This window comes from Gracilinanus agilis, chromosome 4 (genome assembly GCF_016433145.1).
Source record: "Gracilinanus agilis isolate LMUSP501 chromosome 4, AgileGrace, whole genome shotgun sequence".
Lineage (NCBI taxonomy): Eukaryota > Metazoa > Chordata > Mammalia > Didelphimorphia > Didelphidae > Gracilinanus > Gracilinanus agilis.
Window position 1 is genome coordinate 463,225,732 of NC_058133.1, and position 22,691 is coordinate 463,248,422.

The window sequence follows — 22,691 nt, forward strand, 5'->3', positions numbered from 1 at the left end:
CTCATTGTTTATACTGCCTTTAATCAGGATGTAATGACCTTCCCTGTCTTTTTTAATCATATCTATTTTTACTTTGGTTTTGTCAGAAATCATAATAGCCACTCCTGCCTTCTTTTTCTCATTTGACGCCCAAAAGATTTTGCTCAAGCCCTGAACCTTAAACTTGTGTATGTCCACCTGCCTCATATGTGTTTCTTGTAGACAACATATGGTAGGATTTTGGTTTCTAATCCACTCTGCTATTTGCTTCCGTTTTATGAGCGAGTTCATCCCATTCACATTCAGAGTTATAATCATCAGTTGTGCATTTGCTGACATTTTCGTATCCTCCCCTATTCCTACCCCCTTTTTCTTATACTATTTCCCTTTTAAACCAGTGGTTTGCTATTGAGCCACTATCCTTTATCCCCTCCCTTATTCCCCCCCCTTTTTGTTTTTAAAGGCCTTATGAATTCCCTCCCCCTTCTTCTCCCCTCCCTTTTTTTGACCTCCCCACTCCCCTGCTCCCCTTGGTTTATCCCTTCTGACTTTCTCAGAAGGGTTAGATAAGGGTTTTATGTCCCAATGGATAGTATAGCTACTCTTCCCTCTCCGGGTTGATTACACTGAGAGTAAGGTTTGATTATTACCTCTTAATGCTCGCTTCCTCTCCTTCTTATAATAGTATTTGTACCCTCTCCTTCCCATGCCCTTTTTGTGTGTAATAGAATATCCTATTTTTCTTATTCACTCAAGTTTCTCTTGGTGTCCCCTGCTATTTACCTCCTCTTTCCCATCCCCCATGTCATCTTAAGATTATTTAGTGTTCCACCCTCACCCTGTGAATTATTCTTCTGATTACTATAATAGTGAATACTATAATAGTGAATAGAGTTCACCACAGAGAATTATACATAACATTTCTCTACATAGGAATACAGATAATTAGATCTCACTGAGGCCCTTAAAAAGGCAAATTTAAAAATTATAAGTTTTCTTTCTTTCCCCTCTGTATCTCATTTATCTTTTCATGTTTCTCTCAATTTTTGTGGTTGGATATCAAACTTTCAATTTAGTCCTGGTCTTTTCTGTGCAAATACCTGGAATTCTTCAATTTTGTTGAATGCCCATACTTTCCCCTGGAAATATATAGTCAATTTTGATGGGTAGTTGATCCGTGGTTGCAGGCCCAGCTCTCTTGCCTTTCTGAATATCGTATTCCAAGCCTTGTGGTCTTTTAGCATGGAGGCTGCCAGATCCTGTGTGATCCTGATTGGTGCTCCTTGATATTTGAATTGTCTCTTTCTGGCTTCTTGTAAGATTTTTTCTTTTGCTTGGAAACTCTTGAATTTGGCAATTATATTTCTGGGCGTTTTTTTATCTGGGTCGAATGTCGCGGGTGTTCTATGGATCCTTTCAATGTCTATATTGCCCTCTTGTAGGACTTCAGGGCAGTTTTGCTGAATAATTTCTTTCAGTATGGAGTCCAGGTTTCTATTAATTTCTGGTTTTTCTGGAAGACCAATTATTCTCAAATTGTCTCTTCTATACTGGTTTTCTTGGTCTGTCACTCTCTCATTGAGATATTTCATGTTTCCTTCTATTTTTTCAGTCTTTTGACTTTGTTTTATTTGTTCTTGTTGTCTTGAGAGATCATTAGCTTCCAATTGCTCAATTCTAGCCTTTAGGGATTGGTTTTCGGCTATAATCTTTCGGTTTTCAGCTATGGTCTTTTGGTTTTTGGCTATAATCTTTCGGTTTTTGGCTATGATCTTCTGGTTTTCGGCCATTATCTTCTGGTATTCCTTTTCAATCTGGTCATTTCTGGTGTTCAATTTGCTTATCAGTTCATTTGGTTTCTGAGCCTCGCTTTCCAATTGCAAGATTCTTCCTTTTAAATTGTTATTTTCTTGCCAGATCTCTTCCATTTTCCTCAAAATCTCAGTTTTGAACTCTTCCATAGCTTGTGAGGAGTTTTCCTTATTTGAGGGGGGTCCGGATGCTTGTTTGTTCTCCTCCTCTGTTTGCTCGGTTGTCTGGATTTTCTCTGTGTAAAAGTTGTCGAGTGTTAAAGACTTCTTTTTCTTGTTGTTAATCTTTCTCTTCTGAACTTCCTGAGACTGGGTAGCCATAGTTAGCCCAGCAGCTTCTCAGGTTTATCCTCACGCTCAGGGTCTGTCCGCGGTCTTTTGGCTCCTGAGGTCTGTGTTCTGGTTTTTTCCAAGGTCAAGCCCCCTGGTGGACCCCCTTGCTTGATCCTCTGCCAGAGGTTCCTTTACAAGTCTCAGGGCGCTGCTTCCACAGTCATATACCCGTCTGCACTGGTTTCCCACTCAGGGTTTCAGAGCCTTAGCTCGTGGCTGTGTCTGCCTCCACTCACGCCTCCACCTGTGCCTGTGCCCTGAGCCCGCTCTCTGCGCTCTGCTCCCGCGCTCAGAGTTAGCTTTTTGGGGTCCTAAATCTTGCTGCTCTCAGGAACAGGCCCTGGAGCTGCCAATGACTCGATGGGTGCCCCAAACTTGCTCTATTTCTTTTTAGCTGGTTTCGGCACTATAGGTGGTGTGTGTGGAGGGGGTGTGGGGGTGGGGTGGTTGCTCAGCCCGCGATTTAGTGAGAGCTGTTTCACCCCTTTATAGCATGGAAATGCCCGGATTCCACGTACCTTCCACGCTGCACCCTGTTGTGGGGTTCCTCCGTTCGTCTGGACTTGTTTTTATGTCCCCTTGAGGAGTTTTGTGTGTTTCAGTCAGGAGAGGTTATAAGCTGCTTCTTACTCTGCCACCATCTTAACCCAGAACTCTCAGATGTACTTTTGCCCAAAAGAAGTATTGTGTCCAGTATGGAAGACCCTCCCTTTCTCCTAGCAGTCTTTTATACTTGGGGTTCCATGTTTTAAAAATGATGTTGACAGAATATGAGCAGGAGAATGAGAACACTAGAGATCATGCCAAGTGTGGATAAGTTAAGGAACAAAGGGAGGTCAAGCTTTAAGAAAAATAGACTTAGAAAGTATACATTATCTTCAAATAATTGAAAAGCTACCACATGAAAGGAGGATTCTATAATTGCCCAGCTTGACTTCATAGGGGAGAACTAGGAGCAATAGGTAAGAATCATACATTAAGATTTTTCTGTTCACTATGAAGAGAAACTCCCATATAGAGCTTTGCACAAGATAGTATGTTAAATCTTCAAGGGGAGACTGGATATCCTTTGAAGTCATCAGATGTTGTAGACATGCTTCCTTTTTAAGTATAGGGTAAGCTGGACAACCTCTGAGGTCCCTTCCATCTCTTAAGATTTTGCTATGTCTTTTATATAAATATAAATGTGAAAATATTCATTTTCATACCATTATGTCAAATGTTAGAGAATCTTCAACGTCCTTCCCTGATATATCCAAAGATTTCAGCAACTTCTAGATCATTCTAGTTGATAATTAATAGTATCACTATAATATGTAGTTGTTGCCAGATTGCATACCAAGTAGTCAATATTTTATACCAGTGATGGGCAAAGTACAGCCCGTGGGCCAGATGCGGGCCCCTGAAATGTTCTATGCAGCCATCTGACATTATTCCCAATCTGACAAATATAATGAGGAAGATACAATACAATGAAACTTCGAAAGAGTTGCCTTAGAAACAGACTGACAGATGAGCATTTCCTTTCTTTTGACCCCCTCTTTTAAAAAGTTTGCCCATCACTGCTTTATACACATGAAGCTTGTAAGTTGTTTCCATTTCAGATCTAGGCCTAAGAAAGATTACAAGTTAGGAGTCCAAAAACAGCTCTGCCAAACTTATATTATTTGTTTTTTTCCTGCCTACAATGACCCCTGGGAAACATTAAATTAATAGAGGATTCTGTTCCATATTGCTTCCAAATTGTTCATAGTGGTCCTTAGTTGCATATATAGAAACATAGTACATATTTTTTAAAGTATAGAATATAGTACCTCCTCCTTTCTCACCTGGCTATACTATTTGGGGGCTTTTCTGACTATTTCATCATGCTGGTCTCTGTTACCTTCTCACCCTCTTCCTTGTCCTTTTGCCTATTCCTTCTCCATTCAGTTTCCTTTTAGGTATTATCTTCCCCCTTTAGACCTTAAGCTCCTTGAGGTCAGGGACTGTCATTTGTATCCCCAAAGCTCAACACAACTCCTATATAAGCTCTTAACATTTGTTTACTTATTGACCTTATTTGCAGAGAATTCACTCCACCTATACCCACTCCAAAAAAAAAAAAAGGCAAATGCACATTATTGAAGTAAATGTTTCCTAACAGCAGAAGGCAATGTATTCCTTAGGTTTTCACCGTACCTGATTCATTTGGATACTGATAGCTTCTAAATTTAAAACCTAAGAAATAATTTTTTAAAAGATAAAGATATACATGTAATCTTATTCTAGAGCAGTGTTAGTGAAGTATTAGCACACATGCTGGGGCTGGCACAGGAGAGCTGCTCTGTTCCTCCTCTTCCCAGAGCTCAAGGAAATTTTTTGCATGCCCTGCCCCTCTGTCCAGCTCTTCAAAATGAGCACTTCCTCCCTCCATTCTCTGGGGTATTTCAGGGGGCTCACAGGCAACTTGAAGTTGTGGTTTGGGCATGTGAACTTGAAAACTTTTGCCAATGCTGTCCTAGAGGCTTAAGAGAAAAAGGAATCAAAGTTCATTTTCCTGAGTGTATTATTCTATGATGAAAATTTATCTTTTCTCATAAAGACAGACTGATTAGACAGACTCATAACTCAAATTTATATTAATACCTTGACCCTTACTACTAATAATTACCAATCATTAATTCTCTGCTTTTCCCATAGGTACGGATAGCTGCCAAGTTCATCACTCATGCTCCCCCAGGAGAATTTAATGAAGTGTTTAATGGTGAGTAATTAAACATAAGTAAATGGTTAAATTGTTAAGTGATGGCTTCATTAGAGGAGAATGTAATTACTTGACCTTGTATTTTTCTCTTTATCATTACAAGTCATTAACTTTAAATCCTTCAAGGTAAAATATTTTATAACCCTTACTACCCCATATACTGTAAAGATTGGATTTGTGCAGGGGGGATGGGACAAAAGGAGCCAGAGAAGGAATGGCTGATAATTAGTGACAATTACTGGCAGTTGAGACCAGAGGGAATTCTGGGGGATTCTCCAGAGGAAGGAGGAGGGAGGAGGGCTGCCAGTGGAGGCCTGGGGAGAGGGAGGAGGTGGGCATCCCAGCTCGGATCCAATCCTGAGGGCTTCTTGAGGATCTTTCTTTGGACATTGAAACCCTGATTCCCTGGTCAAAGGCATCCCATCGCTTCTCATCCATCAAGACTTTAATAGTTGAGTTAGCTAAGTTTTTGGACTCCATTTTGGGAACAATCTTCTTAGTCTCCTTCTCCCATTATCCAACTTTGCTGAGAGACTCCCTTTCAGTAAAAACTTATAATTATAGAAAGGGATAGAAATAGAATAATAGAAATAGAATCAGAAGGAGAAGGGGGGAAGAAGAAGCTTGGGAGTGGGAACCCAAAAGGTTCCCATCTGAGTGATGAACACCATAGAAATAGAGAAGAGGGCACCCCAAAATCCCTCTGCCCTTCACCCCTTTCCCAGTCCCTGAATCGTGAATAATAAAAGCCATTCATTAGTCAGATCGTGTTCCAAAGTGCCTGAGAGACAACAAGGGAGAGGGGAATCACAGCTTGGTCTGGCTGCCTCCATCTTGAAGCCAGACCACCCGCTTTGAAGTTGACTGACCTTGGGGGAAGCTTGGATAAACTCCACCCTCATTCAGAATCGGATTGGGGTACCACATACCTTGTCTTATAGGGAAGGCTCACCCCTAATTCCTGTGGGGCGGCACAACCATCCAGGTCACCCAGTTTCAGGTGACGTCTCCCAATGTATATTAAGCATGAGGGGAGAGCTAGAAGAGAGTCTCACTATATAGACTCTCTCTCCCCTCTATCATAACATTAATTACTGGCTCTTATTATTATAATTTCAGGGTTCTATATCATCTTTCCCACTACCCCAACCTATAAAATAGTGATTGAATGAGAACCAGAACTCAGGCTAAAGTCAAATATTATCAAGTCCCAGAAAGAAACAATTGGTCTCAAGATGAGAGACTCAAAATATGGATCCAAACTGTAGACGGTATAAATTAGGTAATACAAAAACATATGCCTAGGGGGGGCAGCTGGGTAGCTCAGTGGAATGAGAGTCAGGCCTAGAGACGGGAGGTCCTAGCTTCAAATCTGGCCTCAGCCACTTCTCAGCTGTGTGACCCTGAGCAAGTCACTTGACCCCCATTACCTACCCTTACCACTCTTCTGCCTTGGAGCCAATACACAGTATTGACTCCAAGACAGAAGGTAAGGGTTTAAAAAAAATTTTTTAAAAAAACATGCCTATGCAACTGATTCATTATCTAATCATTTCTTGAGATCTAAATATGATAATAAAACAGAAAAGTCTGTGTTGTTATAAGTTTCAGAATTTTCTGTGCATTTTGACTATAATTAAATTTCAGTGCTTAGTCCAACACAGCCACTTCAGTATTCTGGAGAGAATATTAAAATGCCAAAATGTAACCAGTAAAAAAATCAGTAAGCATATCAGCCGTTCATTAATATTGAATGAATCAACTTAGTGTATCAAAGCAGAATTAGGGTCCATGACCATTTGCTGATTATAGTAGGGGGAAAAGGGACAGGGAACAGCATATATTTACTTCCCTAAGTTCTCTTCATCATTTCCACATGCAAATTTAAAACATGCATAAAAACATGCATAAAACAAAAAATACAAAACTAGAAAATGCTACTTAGCCTTTGATTTTAATTCATTTTAATCCTTAATCTTTAAAACAAACTTTCTTTAGTCCCTTTTTTGATAGCTAACAATTATACCTAATTTGTTGGAATATCAGAAAGATAAATGAGTCCAAAATAATAGTCCAGTGATTGTCAGCTTTCCTGGTGCTTGAGTGCTATTTTTTTATTGGCATGCAAGACTCTTAGTTCCTACCTCTTGGGAGCTTTTAAGCCTCTGGGTTTATAATCAGTCCCTCTGTCTCATTTAAGAGTCCAGGAACAACCAAGATCATCATCCACAAATTCCTTCCTCAACATACCCAAAGGAAAGTAAGCTGAATTTGAGCACACCTATTTAAAAGGCTGCTGACCCCTGCATAGAAAAATACTGAGCAATATTACTGCCATTAATCTATGGCTAGTATTTTCAGAAGTTCCTATTCATCTAGATGATTATATCATGATCTTCTAAGATGCAAGGACCAAGAACACTATAACATGCTGACAAAATAATACTGGTATAATGTCTTTGGTTGTAAAATCCTTTGAGAGAAGCCTTTGCTGGTTTTTATTTACACAATACCTTCTATGTAAGTAATAAACACCGAGTCTGAGACATGGTGTGGGATAGTAGATTGAGGACGTGGTTCAAGTCTTGCCTCTGGCCCATCCTGACTGTATGACCCTTGGTAAGTCAACTTTTTAAAACTCTTAAGTTACAAAGAAGGTGCTTACCTACATGAAATTACAAAGTCTCTATGCTTAAAATTTACTTGTATTTGTTCATATCCAGTGACATATCTTTATAAGTAACCTTTTTTTATGCTTAACAATCTAACCTAAACATCACTAAAAATTCAGTATATTTGTCATTTGTTCAACCCTTTTAATATTTCCCCCCAGATGTCCGGTTACTGCTTAACAATGACAATCTTCTCAGGGAAGGGGCAGCTCAGTAAGTACTTTTCAAAACCTACCTTAGCCTATCACCTTAATGTTGAATACATTATTTGTAGAGAACTAGATCTATGGGAAACTAAAGTTATACAAAATAAAACAGATTTTCAGCATCTGTCTGACATTAAATAGTATGGGAAGGGGGATAAGGGTGGGGATATTTACTAAAAATTTAATACATACCATCCCTTTTTTCTCATTTACATTAGTAAATAATCAATCAGTAAATGTTTACTAAGTACCTACTATGGGCCAGGCACAGGACTAAGGAGAGAGTTAATTTCCATCTAGTAAATTATCATGTACTTTATTTAGCTCAAGTGTAAATTTCTTATATTACTAGTTTAGCAAAAGTTAGATGTTACTCCTCTATCTAGAAGAATTTTAAAGTTTTCCAAAGAGCCTCCCCAAAAGTTCCTGGCTACTAAATCTAGAACTTTTAGTGTACTTGTAACACATAGACCAAGTGATGGCAAACCTTTTAGAGATCCAAACCACAACCCTCATGCCAAGTGTGAGCCACCCTCTTACCCCAGACAGGGGAGGGAGGAAGCACTCCCATTAGGCTGCTGGGCAAAGGAACTGGTGATGGGATAAATGTTCTCCGGTCACATGGAGAGGGGGAGGGGAGCAACCCCCTCCAGTATGCTCCAGCACAAGTGCCATAGGTTCACCAGCACAGACATAGACCATCTAAAACATTTTAGATAGTTGTCCTTCAGCAGTTCCTATTAAAAGTTGTTCATTTGCTTAATAGTTCATAGAGGCCTTGCAAAGAGTCAATTAAGATATCATCAAGACACACTACAGCTCAAGCACAGAACACAATGACTTCAAACTTTAGCATCTAAGTTTGATTTCATAAAATTGCAGAGTTGAAATGAGCTTTAGAGTACCTTTCACACAGTGCAAGAAATCTCTTTTATAACATCCCTATTAGGGGAACAATCCCCCACCACCTTCATCTTCATTTATTTGAAATTTGTTGAGCCTTATTTCAAATAAAAAAGCTCTTGCTGTTATATTATATTATATATTATATACAAACTAGAGAATATAATTATAATGTGCTTTAACATTAATTAGTAGTAACATGTGTTTTTTATCTTATATGTGTTTTTTATCTGAGAATTGTTGCCATCTAAAGTTATCTTCAGTTATAGAGATATGTCACAAAACAATTTTTAAGTATTTGAAAACATCTATTATGTTTTCTTTTCTCTTTGTGATCTTCTCTTTACCAGGCTAAAAATTAACTTTGTTTGACCATTCCTCCCAAAACATTCTTAGAGATTCTTTACAGTATTCATCTATTTGGGCTCCCTATTTTCACTCCTCTCTCAAGTATCTACTAGAACTGCATATGTTGTAGATATGGTCTTGTTAGTATCAAGTACAAAAAAGTATTACTTATGATCTGGAAACTTTCTAATAACATAGCCTGGATATATAGCTATTTTGGTAGCCATGTGACATCATTGCTCTTATTAAATAAAATCTCTTAGACTTTTTCTCTTCCTTCCTTTTCCTTTTGGACTCAGTGTGTGATTTCATTTCTTTTGGAAACTTCCCAGTGAAGAAATTCCCTCCATTGATACAAGTTGACATCTACTCTCTAGTTCATGATCTTAGAATAACTGGTGGCATTGAAAGGTTCAGTAACTTGCATAACCTTTGTATTTCGGAGGCCAACTTTTCTTGTGTTTCTTGCCAACTCTGAGTCCAGGTCTATTGTAAAAGTGGGGCACCAGGGATGTTAATTATTATTAAAATATAACCTAAATGGTTTGTGGGTCCACACTGGGTTGAAGGAGAGACAGGACCAACCAGGATAGGGAGACCAAGGGTTCACTGTTTTAACTGACACAGGAATGGCAGTTGTCCCAAAGGTCTCCCAGCTCACCCTAGGCCAGAGTCTTTGGAACCAGCAGGCAAAGGTAAAGCATATGCAGTTTATTTGAGGGAAAGTAAATAAAGGATGGGTTAGGGGATTTCTACACTTGAAACCTAAGGGCAAAACACAGGGGGCAGGGAAGGACTTAACTACTCTATCCTAATTGACCTAAGCCAGGCAGGGCCCAAAGGAGCAGTACTGGAGTCACAGGGAAAGCTTCTTCAAACCTGGTTCCAGCCAGGTTTGGTCAGCACAGCTAACGGGCAATTGGGGTCTCACAGTAATCCAAGGATGGTCACAGGATGCCAAGAGCCAACTCTGCCAGGTGATCCAAGGTACCCAGGTAGGGAGAGTGAGTTTGAAATGCTGTCCACCAGATCCCAAACCACTTCCCCACTTGGAGCAGCTCTGCAGGTCTTGTCCACTTGCTGAAAGCCTTCACCTCTCAGGATCCCAGAGAATCAGGATGCAGTTTTTCTCTAACTCTGAGATCTCCCAGGGTTAGCAACAGTTATGTCCAACTTCCTGCTCCTTCATTCCATCTTGGAATCCTCCAGCCCTTCCTGCTAGGTCCAACACTATTACTAAATTAATTGCTAAATAAATCCTCACAACACTATCTACAGTGCCACAAAAACTACTTCTTAGTTTCCAAGGTGTTTTTCAAATATCTGCTGTTATAATGGGTCCTATACAAAGTAACTTTTAGGACCCAAGTAAAAATTTTACATTTTTCCCAATTACGTTTTATTTTTTTCCAACTCATTAGAGACCTTTTAAAATCTTGATTCAGTAATCCCATTATTTGCCTTTCAGCTTTGTGTCTTTTGTACATTTGATAAGCTCAGAAAACTCTTTTCTTTCCTTTACATCTAATCAGTCCATTGAGAAATCTTGTTAATTCTGTCTCTATAACATCTCTAACATATCCTCCTTACCTCCTGCCCGAACTAAAATAATTTCATAATTTATCTCTCTGCCTTCAATCTCTCTCCTCCAACCCATCTTTCACAGATCTGCCAAAAAGGGGACAACTCAGATAATGCCATTCTAGTATTCAAAAGTCCTCTTTGACTCCTTAGTGCACCTACTTTGAGGTACTCCATCGAATGGTTTGTTTACTTTCGTTTTATTTCATGTTACTTTTCTTTCCATCCTCTATATTCTAGCCAAATTAGCCGCCTTGTTCTTCCTTGAAATAAACATTCCATCTCCCCTATGTAAAAGTGTAGGCCTAAAGGCCTCCCTGACTGCTCAAAGTGCAGTATCTCCCTGCCATCACCAGGTGGTGCTCTGTGCTCAAAGCTGCTCTATTTTCCTTTCACTCACTCATAGAGGCTTAGCCCAACTTTTAGATTCTCTCACTTCCAGTTTCTCTTTTAGTGCTTGGCCCCAGAGTGTTGAAAGTATGCAGATTAACATATATGAGCTTCTTGAGAATAAGGACCATTTTGTTTTCCTTTTTTGAATCCCCTGTTCCTACCACTATATATGCTACCTAGCACTATAGCTACTTCATAGATATTTGTCACTTAATAACATCAAAATGCTCCATTCATTAAACTTCTTATTTCCTTCCCATCTTCCCAACCCATCCCTTCATGTTACCCAAAAGATTACATATTTACATTATAGATCTAAAGTTCATTTACTGAATGGAGTTTAAGAATTGCATTAAAATTCCTTAGTAGCTGGCAACCTGCTCCAAAAAAAATCTGAAATCCCAACTCTTCAATGGTTATAATAGTTCCTATTTCAGATAGACCCCTCAGACTCTTTGCAGGGGAGTGTTATCAGGCAACTCTTTGATACAGAGAAAATAGAAGTTTACTACTCAGTGGAGAGCATTCCATAAATTCACAAACAAATCTGCTTAGAATATACTCCCTCTTCATCTTTGTCTTTCAAAATCCTTCTCTTTAAGCATTCATCTCAGCTGCTACTTCTATGAAATCTGTCCTGGTGCCCCCTGTGGAAAATGTTGGGGAGGTTGCCCTTTTTACACTCTGTTTGTCTGTGAACGTGTAGCATCCCTACCAAAATAATACAGTCTCCTAAGGGGCATACTTTTTAATTTTTGTATTTCTAATACTTCACACAGTGCTTAAGTTTAGTAGGTATTTGATATGGTTTGAACTAAGCTGAATTGATTGTACCTTTTATGTCTTCAAGTCATTTGACATGCCTCTAGAGATTCTAGTCTTCCAGATTATTTTGAATATTAGTAATCAACTTCTTTTGAAAAGTCTTTCAAATAAGTTAACTGTTTGCCTCAGTTTTCTCATCTATCAAATGAGCTGGAGAAGGAAATCACAAACCACTCTAGTATCTTTTCCAAGGAAACCTTAAGTGGGGTCAGAAACAACTCGGAGGATTGAACACAGCAACAATGGTCAAGAAACTGTGCCCACAGTAACTACAGACCTAGCTTGATCTATCTTCCCACCACAAAGAGACAAGTTAGTTACATACATCACTATGAACAATTGAGCCCTAGATCTTAGCCAAAACACTTTATATGGAAACTGTTCTTTTTGTTTTAAGGCTCTAAGACTCCTGGATTATCTTGAGCTAGAGCCTAGCTGGTCCCTGTCTATATGTTGGGAGCTCTACTTAGGCAGTGACTATAGTGTAGTAGGTGACGTGGGGTGGGGGTAGGAGGACCTGCTGACAGGATCAGGTAAATATGTCTGGTTTGCCCAGATGGTGGTAGATATCTCAGCTCAATACTCAAAAAAGATATCAGGAGAGCAATGACTACTTTCATATTCTTGAGGACCATCTAGACCAGTGATTCCCAAAGTGGGCGCTATCACCCCCTGGTGGGTGCTGCAGTGATCCAGTGGAGCTGTGATGGCCACAGGTGCATTTATCTTTCCTATTAATTGATATTAAAATTTTTAAAAGATTAATTTCCAGGGGGATAAGTAATATTTTTTCTGGAAAGGGGGGCGATAAGCCAAAAAAGTTTGGGAACCACTGCTTTAGAGGTTACCGAGTAGAGTGCATGGTGTTGGTCAGAGATGGTATGAGAATACCATTGTTTAGGTGGTACGGAAAGGCCTTTCCTTTGGTATACCAAGCTCTTATAGGTCCTGCTAAGAGAGAAGGACCAACTTCTCATGCTGTTTTCTATAGTGGGACCCTGGAAACCAGCCCAGCAGCTGGTAAGATCAAATGCCTTAGGGAGCCTCTCGGCCAGTGAAATGTGGATAATGCCAAAATAGGACCAGCTGTGTTTTGGAGGTGGCAACTAGTGTTGCTAGTACCAGTCAGCTGCAGCTCAGGCTTTGCTACAACTCCTTCCAGGATCTGGAGCCAGAGTGTGACAGCTGTTGTCCACCCACAAGCTGCTCTTGTCAGCTAGTTGCCCACATTGCCAATGTACTATGGGTTTATAGTGATAGGGGTCCAGATGCAGAAGCAGGAGATCCTGTTAAACAGAGCAAGAGGCAGGAAGTAGTAAAGAGATCAGGTACTTCAATAGTCTCAGGCCACCCTATAGGCTGTATGAGTTTCCTGTGCCAGAGCCTGAAAGACTCAAAAGATAATGCATATTTCGAATGACACACCACAATATGGCTTGGCAGGGCACTGTCTGTATAGTTGCTATAGAGCTATAGCATAGAATCTCTGTAAGACTACTTCCATCCAAAATGCAGGAGAGCATATCATAGGCACTTCTAGGGGTAGAGTAGTAAGGGTATTGAAAGTCCACATGGTGCTGCCTTCTGTTTTCCAAAAGTTACTAGAGGGATTGATTCTAGTAAAATCTAGAAGAAATAACATCATAAAAACAAAACAAAAAATGAGGCACAGATAATGAGAAAGAATCCAATTTTCAAATATGGTTTTGGAGACATTTCAAAATGATCTTAAATAGTTTCACAGGAGGAATGAACTAATAAAATGGAAAACAGTTTTGTTTTGTTTTTTAAACTTGGTCAGTGGTTCTGGCTTATCAAGCCAAGATTCTAACCCAAACCCACAGTTCTTGCAACATGTCAGAGACCTAGTTCTTTTGGGCTTGTGGAACTGGGCTTTGAAAGAAGCCAACAAAAGAGAAGGCAGGGAGGTGGATGGTAACAGCGAAAAGGGCAAAGTACCACAGTAATTAACCAGAATAAGCTATGATGATCAATCAAATAAACAAAATACATTTTTAAAAGATTTCCTTTTAAATTGGTAAAGAATCAGTGCTTCTCCTCTCCCCTACCCATATCATCTGGCTTGTTAGTGTGGCCTGTCAGCAAGTGTTTGGTTTCTAATAAAACAATTTCTCTAGGGTCCTATGTGAGTATGAAATTGCATTCAGTAAACCAGTATATATATATATACAGCCACTGCATCAGGTGAAGCTCTAACATTTAAGGAGTTACTTGGTTTTTGTTGGCAATTTTAGGGGAAGAGAAATAACAAATTTGAACATAAGACTCAATCCTTTTTTTTTTTTTTTTTTTTTTTTTTTTTTTTTTTTGAGATTTGTAATGTACAATTTTACATGTGACTCATAGTTGCATGTAACACAGCTGGAGCTAGACTATTGTCAGTCCATGTTCCTATAGTAAGTATACCTTGTTGAGACACATTTAAATGTATTTAAACTGTATGTTCAAAAATAGTATTTGAACATAACCTGGGTAGCACCATTTTTTTAATCAATCTCTGTTCTGTAGCTTTAAACGATGTTGTCATTCTTTCCTCTTTCACCTTTTTTTGATTAAATTTATCACAAAGTATTCTTGAAGGCAGCTGTGTTTGAGGCCCCTTTTGTATTTTTTTTTCCTTTATACTACAGATCGTGTCTGCTTACTGTTTAGGGTTAAAAAAAGGAAATTATTCATGTAGGAACCCTAAAATTTGCTGAGCTTAGAAGCCATACTAACAGAGATTTAGAGGTGAGACATAGTTATCCTAGAAGGTGCTGGGCGTGATCTTTAGATCTTTTATCATTTGGTAAATAACAAATATATATATATGGAACAATCACTTTTTTTTGTTTAATTTTGCCTACCTAAAAGGTTTGGAATTTTTGTTATTGTTTTGGGCAGTGATTGGTTTTTGTGGGGGAGAAATAAATAATTTTTTAAAGGAAGAGATGAGGTAGAAATATCTTCTTGGAAAAAACTCATTTATTGCCTTAGTTTCTTCTGACTGGCTCTAGGCAATAGAAGTTTCTGAGGGGTGTAGAAATAGGAATGGGAACAAAAAGAGCAATTATTGTGACAAGTGAATTCTGAGAAAGGACTGGTGTTTGCCTGTAAACAAGAGTTCAGAGCATAAGTGTTACTTCTATAAGTTGATCTGGTTTTGTTACCACCATTTACAGTGGTTACCAGATGACCAAGACAACTAGGACAGATTGAATTCCGTAAATCAACGAAGCAAATAAACAGCATACTTTCCCCCCCCCCCAGGGATACCTTTTAAATTGTATTAATTTGATTGGTGACTATAGTTTATTCTGCCTAATTATTGTGGTAATTTGCCCTTTTAGCTGTTACCATCCATCTCTGCCTGTGCTTCTGTGAATGAAAACTCAAGACTATCTCTGGCAGAAAGTTTAGTTTTATAGGGTTAAGTTTAGAATGGCTAGAGGGATGGAAGAAAACCTGTTGCTTGGGGGGGAAAAGCTGCTGGAAGGGAGGGTGGTATGAGAGGGAGCACTGCCCTGCTAGAATTCAGGTTTCTAGATTTTTGCATGTTGTAGTAGAGTCTGCTCCCCAAGACTAAATCCTAGCATCTCACTTTCATTCTCACATTATGTCTTTATATTTTGGAAATAAAGTTGTATAGCTCCACCTCTCACTCTGTTCCCGCAAATGCAGTTGGGAAAGTTTTCTTTACTCAAACTTTTACTTTTGGCCTTTTATTTCTTCTATTTCAAGTGATTATTAATAAATCTTATAAAATATAATACTTGGAGTTGTTGAATATTAATTTTAATCTTAGTGTCTAGGGATTCCCTCCTCTATCCTTGGGAATTCTCTGCCTTTCCTCAGATGATTCTTCCCCTGAGTGATCCAGGCTGAAAATTTAGAAGGGGCAAGATCTTTAGGTAGAGGTATGTTTTAAGGGCTGACACACGTCTTGGGATGAATTTTTCAGGGCACAAAAAGGGAAAGAGGGCATGTGCAAGGTTTGGGGGATTTCCCCTAATCATAAAGCTCTTCCCTTAATTACAAAGGTAACCAATGTACATGTATGGTGTTCCTTCCCCTGTCCTGTTTGTCAACCTTGAAGGTTGCTTGGATCTCCTCCCCTCTCATGTTCTTATCAGCTGGGAGGAAGTCATATATCTGTCAACCTTCAAGATAGTCCCCGTCATTCCCTCCCCCTTTTAGGCTTGGAATGTCAGGCTAGCTCTTATCAGCTGGGAGGGAGACACAGGAGGAAAGCACAGGATTAGAATCTACACTTCTAATTGACAATATCTACTAACTAGTAAAAAAGCTAGGATCTCAAAGCACCATTTAGAGAGGATTTCAGACCATAATTTAAAGCACCATTTCTCATTCTTTCCTATCACACAACCCCATCATTCCCCCCTCCCCACCCTCCCTTATATCTAGGGATATGGGCCAAAGTTCTCTTCTTTTGGAACTTCTTCAAGCTGAAGTGGGGCATAGAGGTGTCCCTCATTGGGGTTAGGGAAAGGATTGATGGACTTGATCTAGGGGATATAGAGCATCCGGAGATGATAATAGAATGGCTGTAATCATCTGAAAGTTAACAGAATATAAGCAGGAAGAAATAAAATAGTAGATTCAGGAGGCAGGGACCAAAAATCAGGAAGAGGGATATTATCAATAAAGGAATCCCCAGATGGAAAGTAAGCAGGAGCTCCATGAGGGTCCAGAGCTACCATACATCTGTTCCTCTGGCACTTCCCCAACTTATAATGAGTGCTCACAAGATGATATGGACCTCTGTGAGAGCCTGCAGGGGCAGCTTGGGCAGTAGGGATTAGACTTTCCTCACCCTTTCTGAAGGACAGGCAAGTTAATGAATGTCTGACCTCCCCCTTTTTACTTAACCTTGCTCTTGCTAGAGAAACCCTTGTCACCAGTCCCTCTTTTGTCTCTACTGAAGGTAGAAAAGCAGTTAAGGCAAAATATCAGGCCAGTTGAGGTGGGTTTTGGCCTTAAGTGTCAATATCATGGTCTTAAATCCCCTGTTTTTCCTCTCAGCTTGTAAACAGAAGAAATTAGTATACAGCATTATTAGACTTCTTTGCAATTTAGTAGCCCATTCCCAATGTCAACAAATTCTGTCTGAGATGTAGTTATTTGGACTCCAAAAACCTTTCTTTAGATGTTCCTGCTAAAATCTTTTATAAAGCAAATCTTAATAGAGATAAGTATAATTTTTCAAATATCATTAAACTATCAGGAAATTACCTTGCAATTAAAATTCAGAAACTTTAGGTTTTTACTTGTCCCATTTGAATCATTTACATTTAACATGCAGGATTATTTAACCTATTGCTTTCTCAATACTTTTCATTTCAATTAATTCCCTTTTTCTTTATCAGGGACCTAATTCTATATATGAACACATAAGTATCAACACTTTTTTTGCAAATAAATTTCTCCACCCCCAGGTTCAGTGATTACACAAAATGAATTACTCTAATTTAAAACAAAAATGGGGGGGGGGGATATACTTAAGTAATTAGTTCCCAGTTGTATGCATAAAACAGTGTATATCAGTTGAGTTGCCTGTAGTAAAACAAATTTGGTTGTTAACCACATTCAAATTTGTGGATATGGTACATGATTAGTATTAACAGACAGTTCAATTATCAATTCACTTTGTTGTTTGTGAATGTCTACACATTAGGTTGAAAGTAGTCACATCTTACAATTTTGCATTATGCCCATCTCTTCCACTGGCCATTCACTCCAATTATATACATTTGTCATATAGTGGAAAAGCAGGGACAGAATTATGACATCAACACTGGTCCTTTTAGTTATAAGCCTCAAAGATATAAAGTGATTTAATAAAACTGTTTGACTGAAGGTAAGAGTCAGACTTATCAGTCAATCATAAAGTAATAATCCCACTTCACAACCAGACTTAAGAATAATTGAGAAACTTTTCCTATTAAAAAATGATAGAATTGGGGGATACTGAGTCACAAAGGGATCCTGCCCTCAGGTGTGTAGAGAATTGTCCCCTTGACCTCTGCCAGATAAAGATCTCTACCTGTGACAGTTCAGGTTCATATTCCTTCTGAGCAACTCCTGGCTTTTCTCTTGAATGGTAGATTTATCAGTGACTTGTCAGACAACAATACCTGAATTCAAAACCCAATATAATATTAGTTGCATTCCCAAAAGCTTTTATCTCAAATGGCAAATCTCACTACTCACAATTTAGAGCTGAAAATTTCTAAGATTCACACACATAGAAGAGATTTTTATTCTACAACTTTTACTTGATTTTCTTTTCTTCTTAAATTATAACTCATCCTGACATAAAGACCAGTTATTAGAAATCATTCCTGTATTATAAACAAACTTGTACATTCTCAGTAATCTAATTGCATTTTTTAGAAATTCCATAACTCAAACAAGCTTTTTTCACAGGACTAGTGACCTTGCTTCACACAGATCAAAGACTAACAGATAAATATATCCAGGGTTTTTTCCTTTAGTTTTCCACACAGTAATTACTTATTTTTCTTTCTTTTCTTTTTTCCCCCCCAATATTGTTCCATTCCTTACCAAGTCTCACCCTTCAGTAATGGACCCAACTGAGAGGATTTTCCCCCATAGTATTACAATTCATCTATCTGGGAATTCTTAGGAGATTTTGGACTTCACCCCTCTTTTACCCTCAAAAAGTTTCCCTTCTTTTAGTAGGGAAACTAGACAGTTCATAAAACTCAAACAAATCACAAAATAGGTAAGCGGACATGGATTAACCTTAAATCAGACTTATTTTAGCATTTTAAAACATTCAAACCTTTTTTCCTCAAAACCATGGTTTAAAGCAGGGTACAACTTACTTTCTGCCTTAACTCTTCACATTTCTTACTTAGAACTTGCACATGTCAACATGGAATCTAGAAACCCCAAACTTGTAGCCTAGTAAGATCTGATGAGCCCCAAGTTTTAGAACTAGCTTGTAGGTTGGAAACTCCAAAGCTTTTATTGTTCTCAGTCCCGGTGAGAATCCACCTTGAAGGGAATCTCAGGCAGCAGTTTCAGACTGAATAATGGACCCTAAAGTAAATGACAATCCCAGTTAGGTGGAACTAAGCATCAGCAGCAGTCAGTCTCATAAACTGAAGGTCCCCGAATTTGATCCTGAAAGGGGGATGTGGTACAATGGGAGAAGCTTCTAAGGCAAAAAAGAGGCACTCAGAAGATGCTTAGTCCCACCTAACTGGGATTGTCATTTACCTTAGGGTCCATTATTCAGTCTGAAACTGCTGGCCTGAGATTCCCTTCAGGGTGGATTCTCTCGGGGACTGAGAACAATAAAAGCTTTGGGGTCTCCAATTTATAAGTTAGTCCTAAAACTTCATCAGATCTTATTAGGCTACAAGTTTGGGGTTTCTAGATTTCATGTTGATACACATTACATTTCCCCCAATGGACTTTAATTAAAAGCCCTTAAACTTTCAAATGATCAAAGTCCTTTAATAACTTGTTTCTTTCACATTGTAATCCTGCACTTTTCTCACCTTCTACATGCTTTCACCATCTTAATTCAAGAAACTTCACTCTAATAAGTATTATTTTTGTTTTTGTATTATGCCCAAATAAACACTTCCTTGACTGTGAAATATCTTAATGCTTAATGGCCTCTTCCTTCTATAATTCAGGTTTGTCTCTTATCTGTTTTACTTACTTGTTAATTGCTTGCTGATCTCAAAATAAACTTTTCCATCTGAATTAAAAGATAACAATGAATTCACCAGAAGTTTTCACAGCAACATTTCAATACAAAGATTTCCGTTCTTTCCCACTGTACAACCCCATCACTTCCATTTCCAGTAGCATAGAGCTAGCTAGTGTTGACTTGGAAATAACACAGAACTACTAAAGTAGTCAGAAAAACCTAGTCTTTAATCAGGAAAGAGATAGGTTCCAGTAATCTGCTGCTATCACAGAGTCAAGCCCCAAAAACAACTCTGGAGTCAACACCCTGGAGCTCTGAGACTTACCCTTGGGAGAATGCACTGTGCCACAGGATTTCTCCAAAGAACAATAGAACTTGGGGAACTTGCATACCTTTTGGGGAACTAAAGCCTGGGAAGTACGATTGATTGACATTACCTGGGCTACAAGGAAATGAGAAGTCCCAGACCTGATTGTCAAGGAGAAACTGATGCCCCTGGGCTGGGCTATGGGGAAGAGGATTTTGATACGGAGGGTGAAACTACTAAGACAAAAGGGTACTTAACATTTTATTTAGGTCTACTTAAGGTCTGTTGTTCTGTCTGAAATGGGCAATTCTGGGACAGTTCTTGGGGGGGTTGGGGGGGGCAGACTTGGGGTCTCCAGATTTCTAGTTGACACTAGATGTCCCTACACTCACAGATGAAATTCAGCATTTCCTAAGATATAGTTAACTTACAAAAAACACAAAACTATTAAATAGCCATAAAGCCACTCTTTAATCAAGGGAAAGGGGGAACAGGGCTAGTTAGGCCTCTTATGTAGAGCTGCGCCTTGTGCAGAGTCCAAGAATTGAACACTGCTTCGCTCTGCTCCCAGACCCCCTGGGAGTGACACTGGGCTAGATGAGGGACTCCAAGGAACAAAGGAAATTGAGGAACTTATATACCATTTGGGAAGATCCTGGGGCTGGGAAAGATGGCTGACGTTGTACTGACAGGATACAATCAAGCTTGAGAAAGGAATCATAGCTAGAGGCTAGGGTGTAAGGGAAGGAACTGCTTACACAATGGATACTAAAGGATGGTCCCTGCCCTGGTTTGTCTTCCTGGGACAGGGTCTCTGATACAATGGGCAAGACTACCTAAGACAAAAGAGTATTTAGCATTTACCCTGGGGTCCATTATTCAATCTGCTACTGCTAGCCTGAGATTCCCTTCTGGGTGGATTCTCTCGGGAACAGGGAACTAGCACAAGCTTTGGGGGTCTCCAACCTACAAGTTTGGGGTCTCTAGATTCCACGTCGACAGTACATTAGAGTTCCTACTCAGCTCTTGTGGAGTTCCCTAAACTATTGAAATCATAAGTCTGGACTAAAAATAAAAGTACAAGAGGCTTTTAAATAGTAGATTTAAAACTATATGAAGTCTTCGCTCCCAAGTCCTTACAGTTTAGAAGCAGAGATAAGGAATATATTTAGGTAAACATGGTAAAAAAAAAAAGTCCTAGATTTGGAGTCAGAGGACTTTGAAGTCAAATCCCACACCTGCTACTTACTCTTTTTTTTTTTTTTTTTAACCCTTAACTTCTGTGTCTTGGCTCCTTGATGGAAGAGTGGTAAGGGTGGGCAATGGGGGTCAAGTGAGTTGCCCAGGGTCACACAGCTGGGAAGTGTCTGAGGCCAGATTTGAACCTAGGACCTCCCGTCTCTAGGCCTGACTCAATACACTGAGCTACCCAGCTGCCTTCCCCCCCCCCACTTTTAATATCTCTAGAGCTCAGTTTTTTCATCTGCAAAAAGAAAACGTGGAATCTAGAAATCCCCAAACTTTTAGCCCAGTAAGATCTGATGAGCCCCAAGTTTTAGGATTAGCTTGTAAACTGGTGATCCCAAGTTGGTCCCCATTCCCAGGAGAGTTTGCCCCGAGGTAAATTTCAGACTGAACCATAAGACACTAAGGTAAATGATAATCTCAGTTAGGTGAGGCTAAGCAAATGCTAAATTTCCTTTTATCTTAGTTTTTTCCCATTGTATCAGGCCTGTTCCCTAGAAGACCCACACCTTGGCAGGGATCATCCTTTTAGTGTCCATTGTAAGATAGGAATCCTAGCTGCTGGCTATGGTTTCTTTTAGGAAAGCTAGTTTGGGCACTCCCTTTACTTGTAGCCTTGGTAATAACAATCTTATTTCCTGTCCTCTGTTTCCCAAAAGGTATATAAGTTCCCCATATTGTTTTGTCCTTCAGAGCTTTCATCTAGTGCAATAGCATTCCCAAGAATTTAGTGACCAGAGCTGCCCGAGTCTGGGGACTCTGCATGGGTTTGTGGCACACAGCTTTTCAATGAGGCCTAAATTCTAGCGCTAAACTCCTTTCCTTAATAAAAGTGAATTTTCTGACTAATTAATAGTTCTGTGTTTGTTCCCAGTTTAGCAAACTAAATGATTTCTGGGGACTTTATTGGCTCAAAAGTTATGATCCTGTAATCCAAATCCCTATAATGTAGAAGAGAGTTAACTCAAGTCAGAGAAAAGATTAGAGGGAAAGATTACATCTTCTTGAGAGAATGCTTTCTAAACTATACCTTAAAAAAGAGAAATAGTCATAGATTGGGAGTGGGTGACAGAAGAACTTTTCAGGCATGAGAAAGAAAATGTATAGATGCATGGAGGGAGAAAAGGGAAATGGAAAGCAATTAAGAGTCCAGAAGAAAAACTGAAAGGCTAGGTTGGAGTCAGAATTTGGAAGACCTTTAAAACAATGATAACAAGTTTTTACTTTATTCTGAAAAAAATGGGGCAATATGGAAGACTTGTGGAGAAGAGTAATGTTATCAGGCATTAAATACTTTGAAAAAGGGGGGAAATAAATAAATCATTTAAGAGGCTCTTTTTACACTGTCAGAGGGGAAGTTATCAAGGCCTGAACTCAGGTGGTAAGGATAGAAAAGTGAAGAATATTATTAAGAAATTTCATACTTGGAATTTTGTCATTATTAGTCATTATAATTAGTATCATTATTTTATACTTCATTTTATGAGTAGATAGGAGGTAAGAAGGAATGTAGATAAGAGTAAGAGTGCCGAAGTAAATTTTGGCTATTTTATAATTTTTACATAGGACCATTCCTGTCTTTAGATACTAGAATAGTGTTTTCTTATTCTAACTACCAGCTAGAGATTTATTCA

The 22,691-nt window shown here is 39.0% G+C and overlaps 1 protein-coding gene across 1 annotated transcript in view; it reads left to right on the forward strand.

The window, feature by feature from the left end:
- CAPZA1 (capping actin protein of muscle Z-line subunit alpha 1) overlaps positions 1 to 22,691 on the forward strand; it is a 70,137-nt gene that overhangs the window by 36,214 nt on the left and 11,232 nt on the right. The window contains exons 2-3 of the mRNA XM_044672335.1: positions 4,806 to 4,869; positions 7,703 to 7,754. Coding sequence (XP_044528270.1) covers positions 4,806 to 4,869; positions 7,703 to 7,754 — 116 coding nt within the window. The remainder of the gene's footprint in view (positions 1 to 4,805; positions 4,870 to 7,702; positions 7,755 to 22,691) is intronic.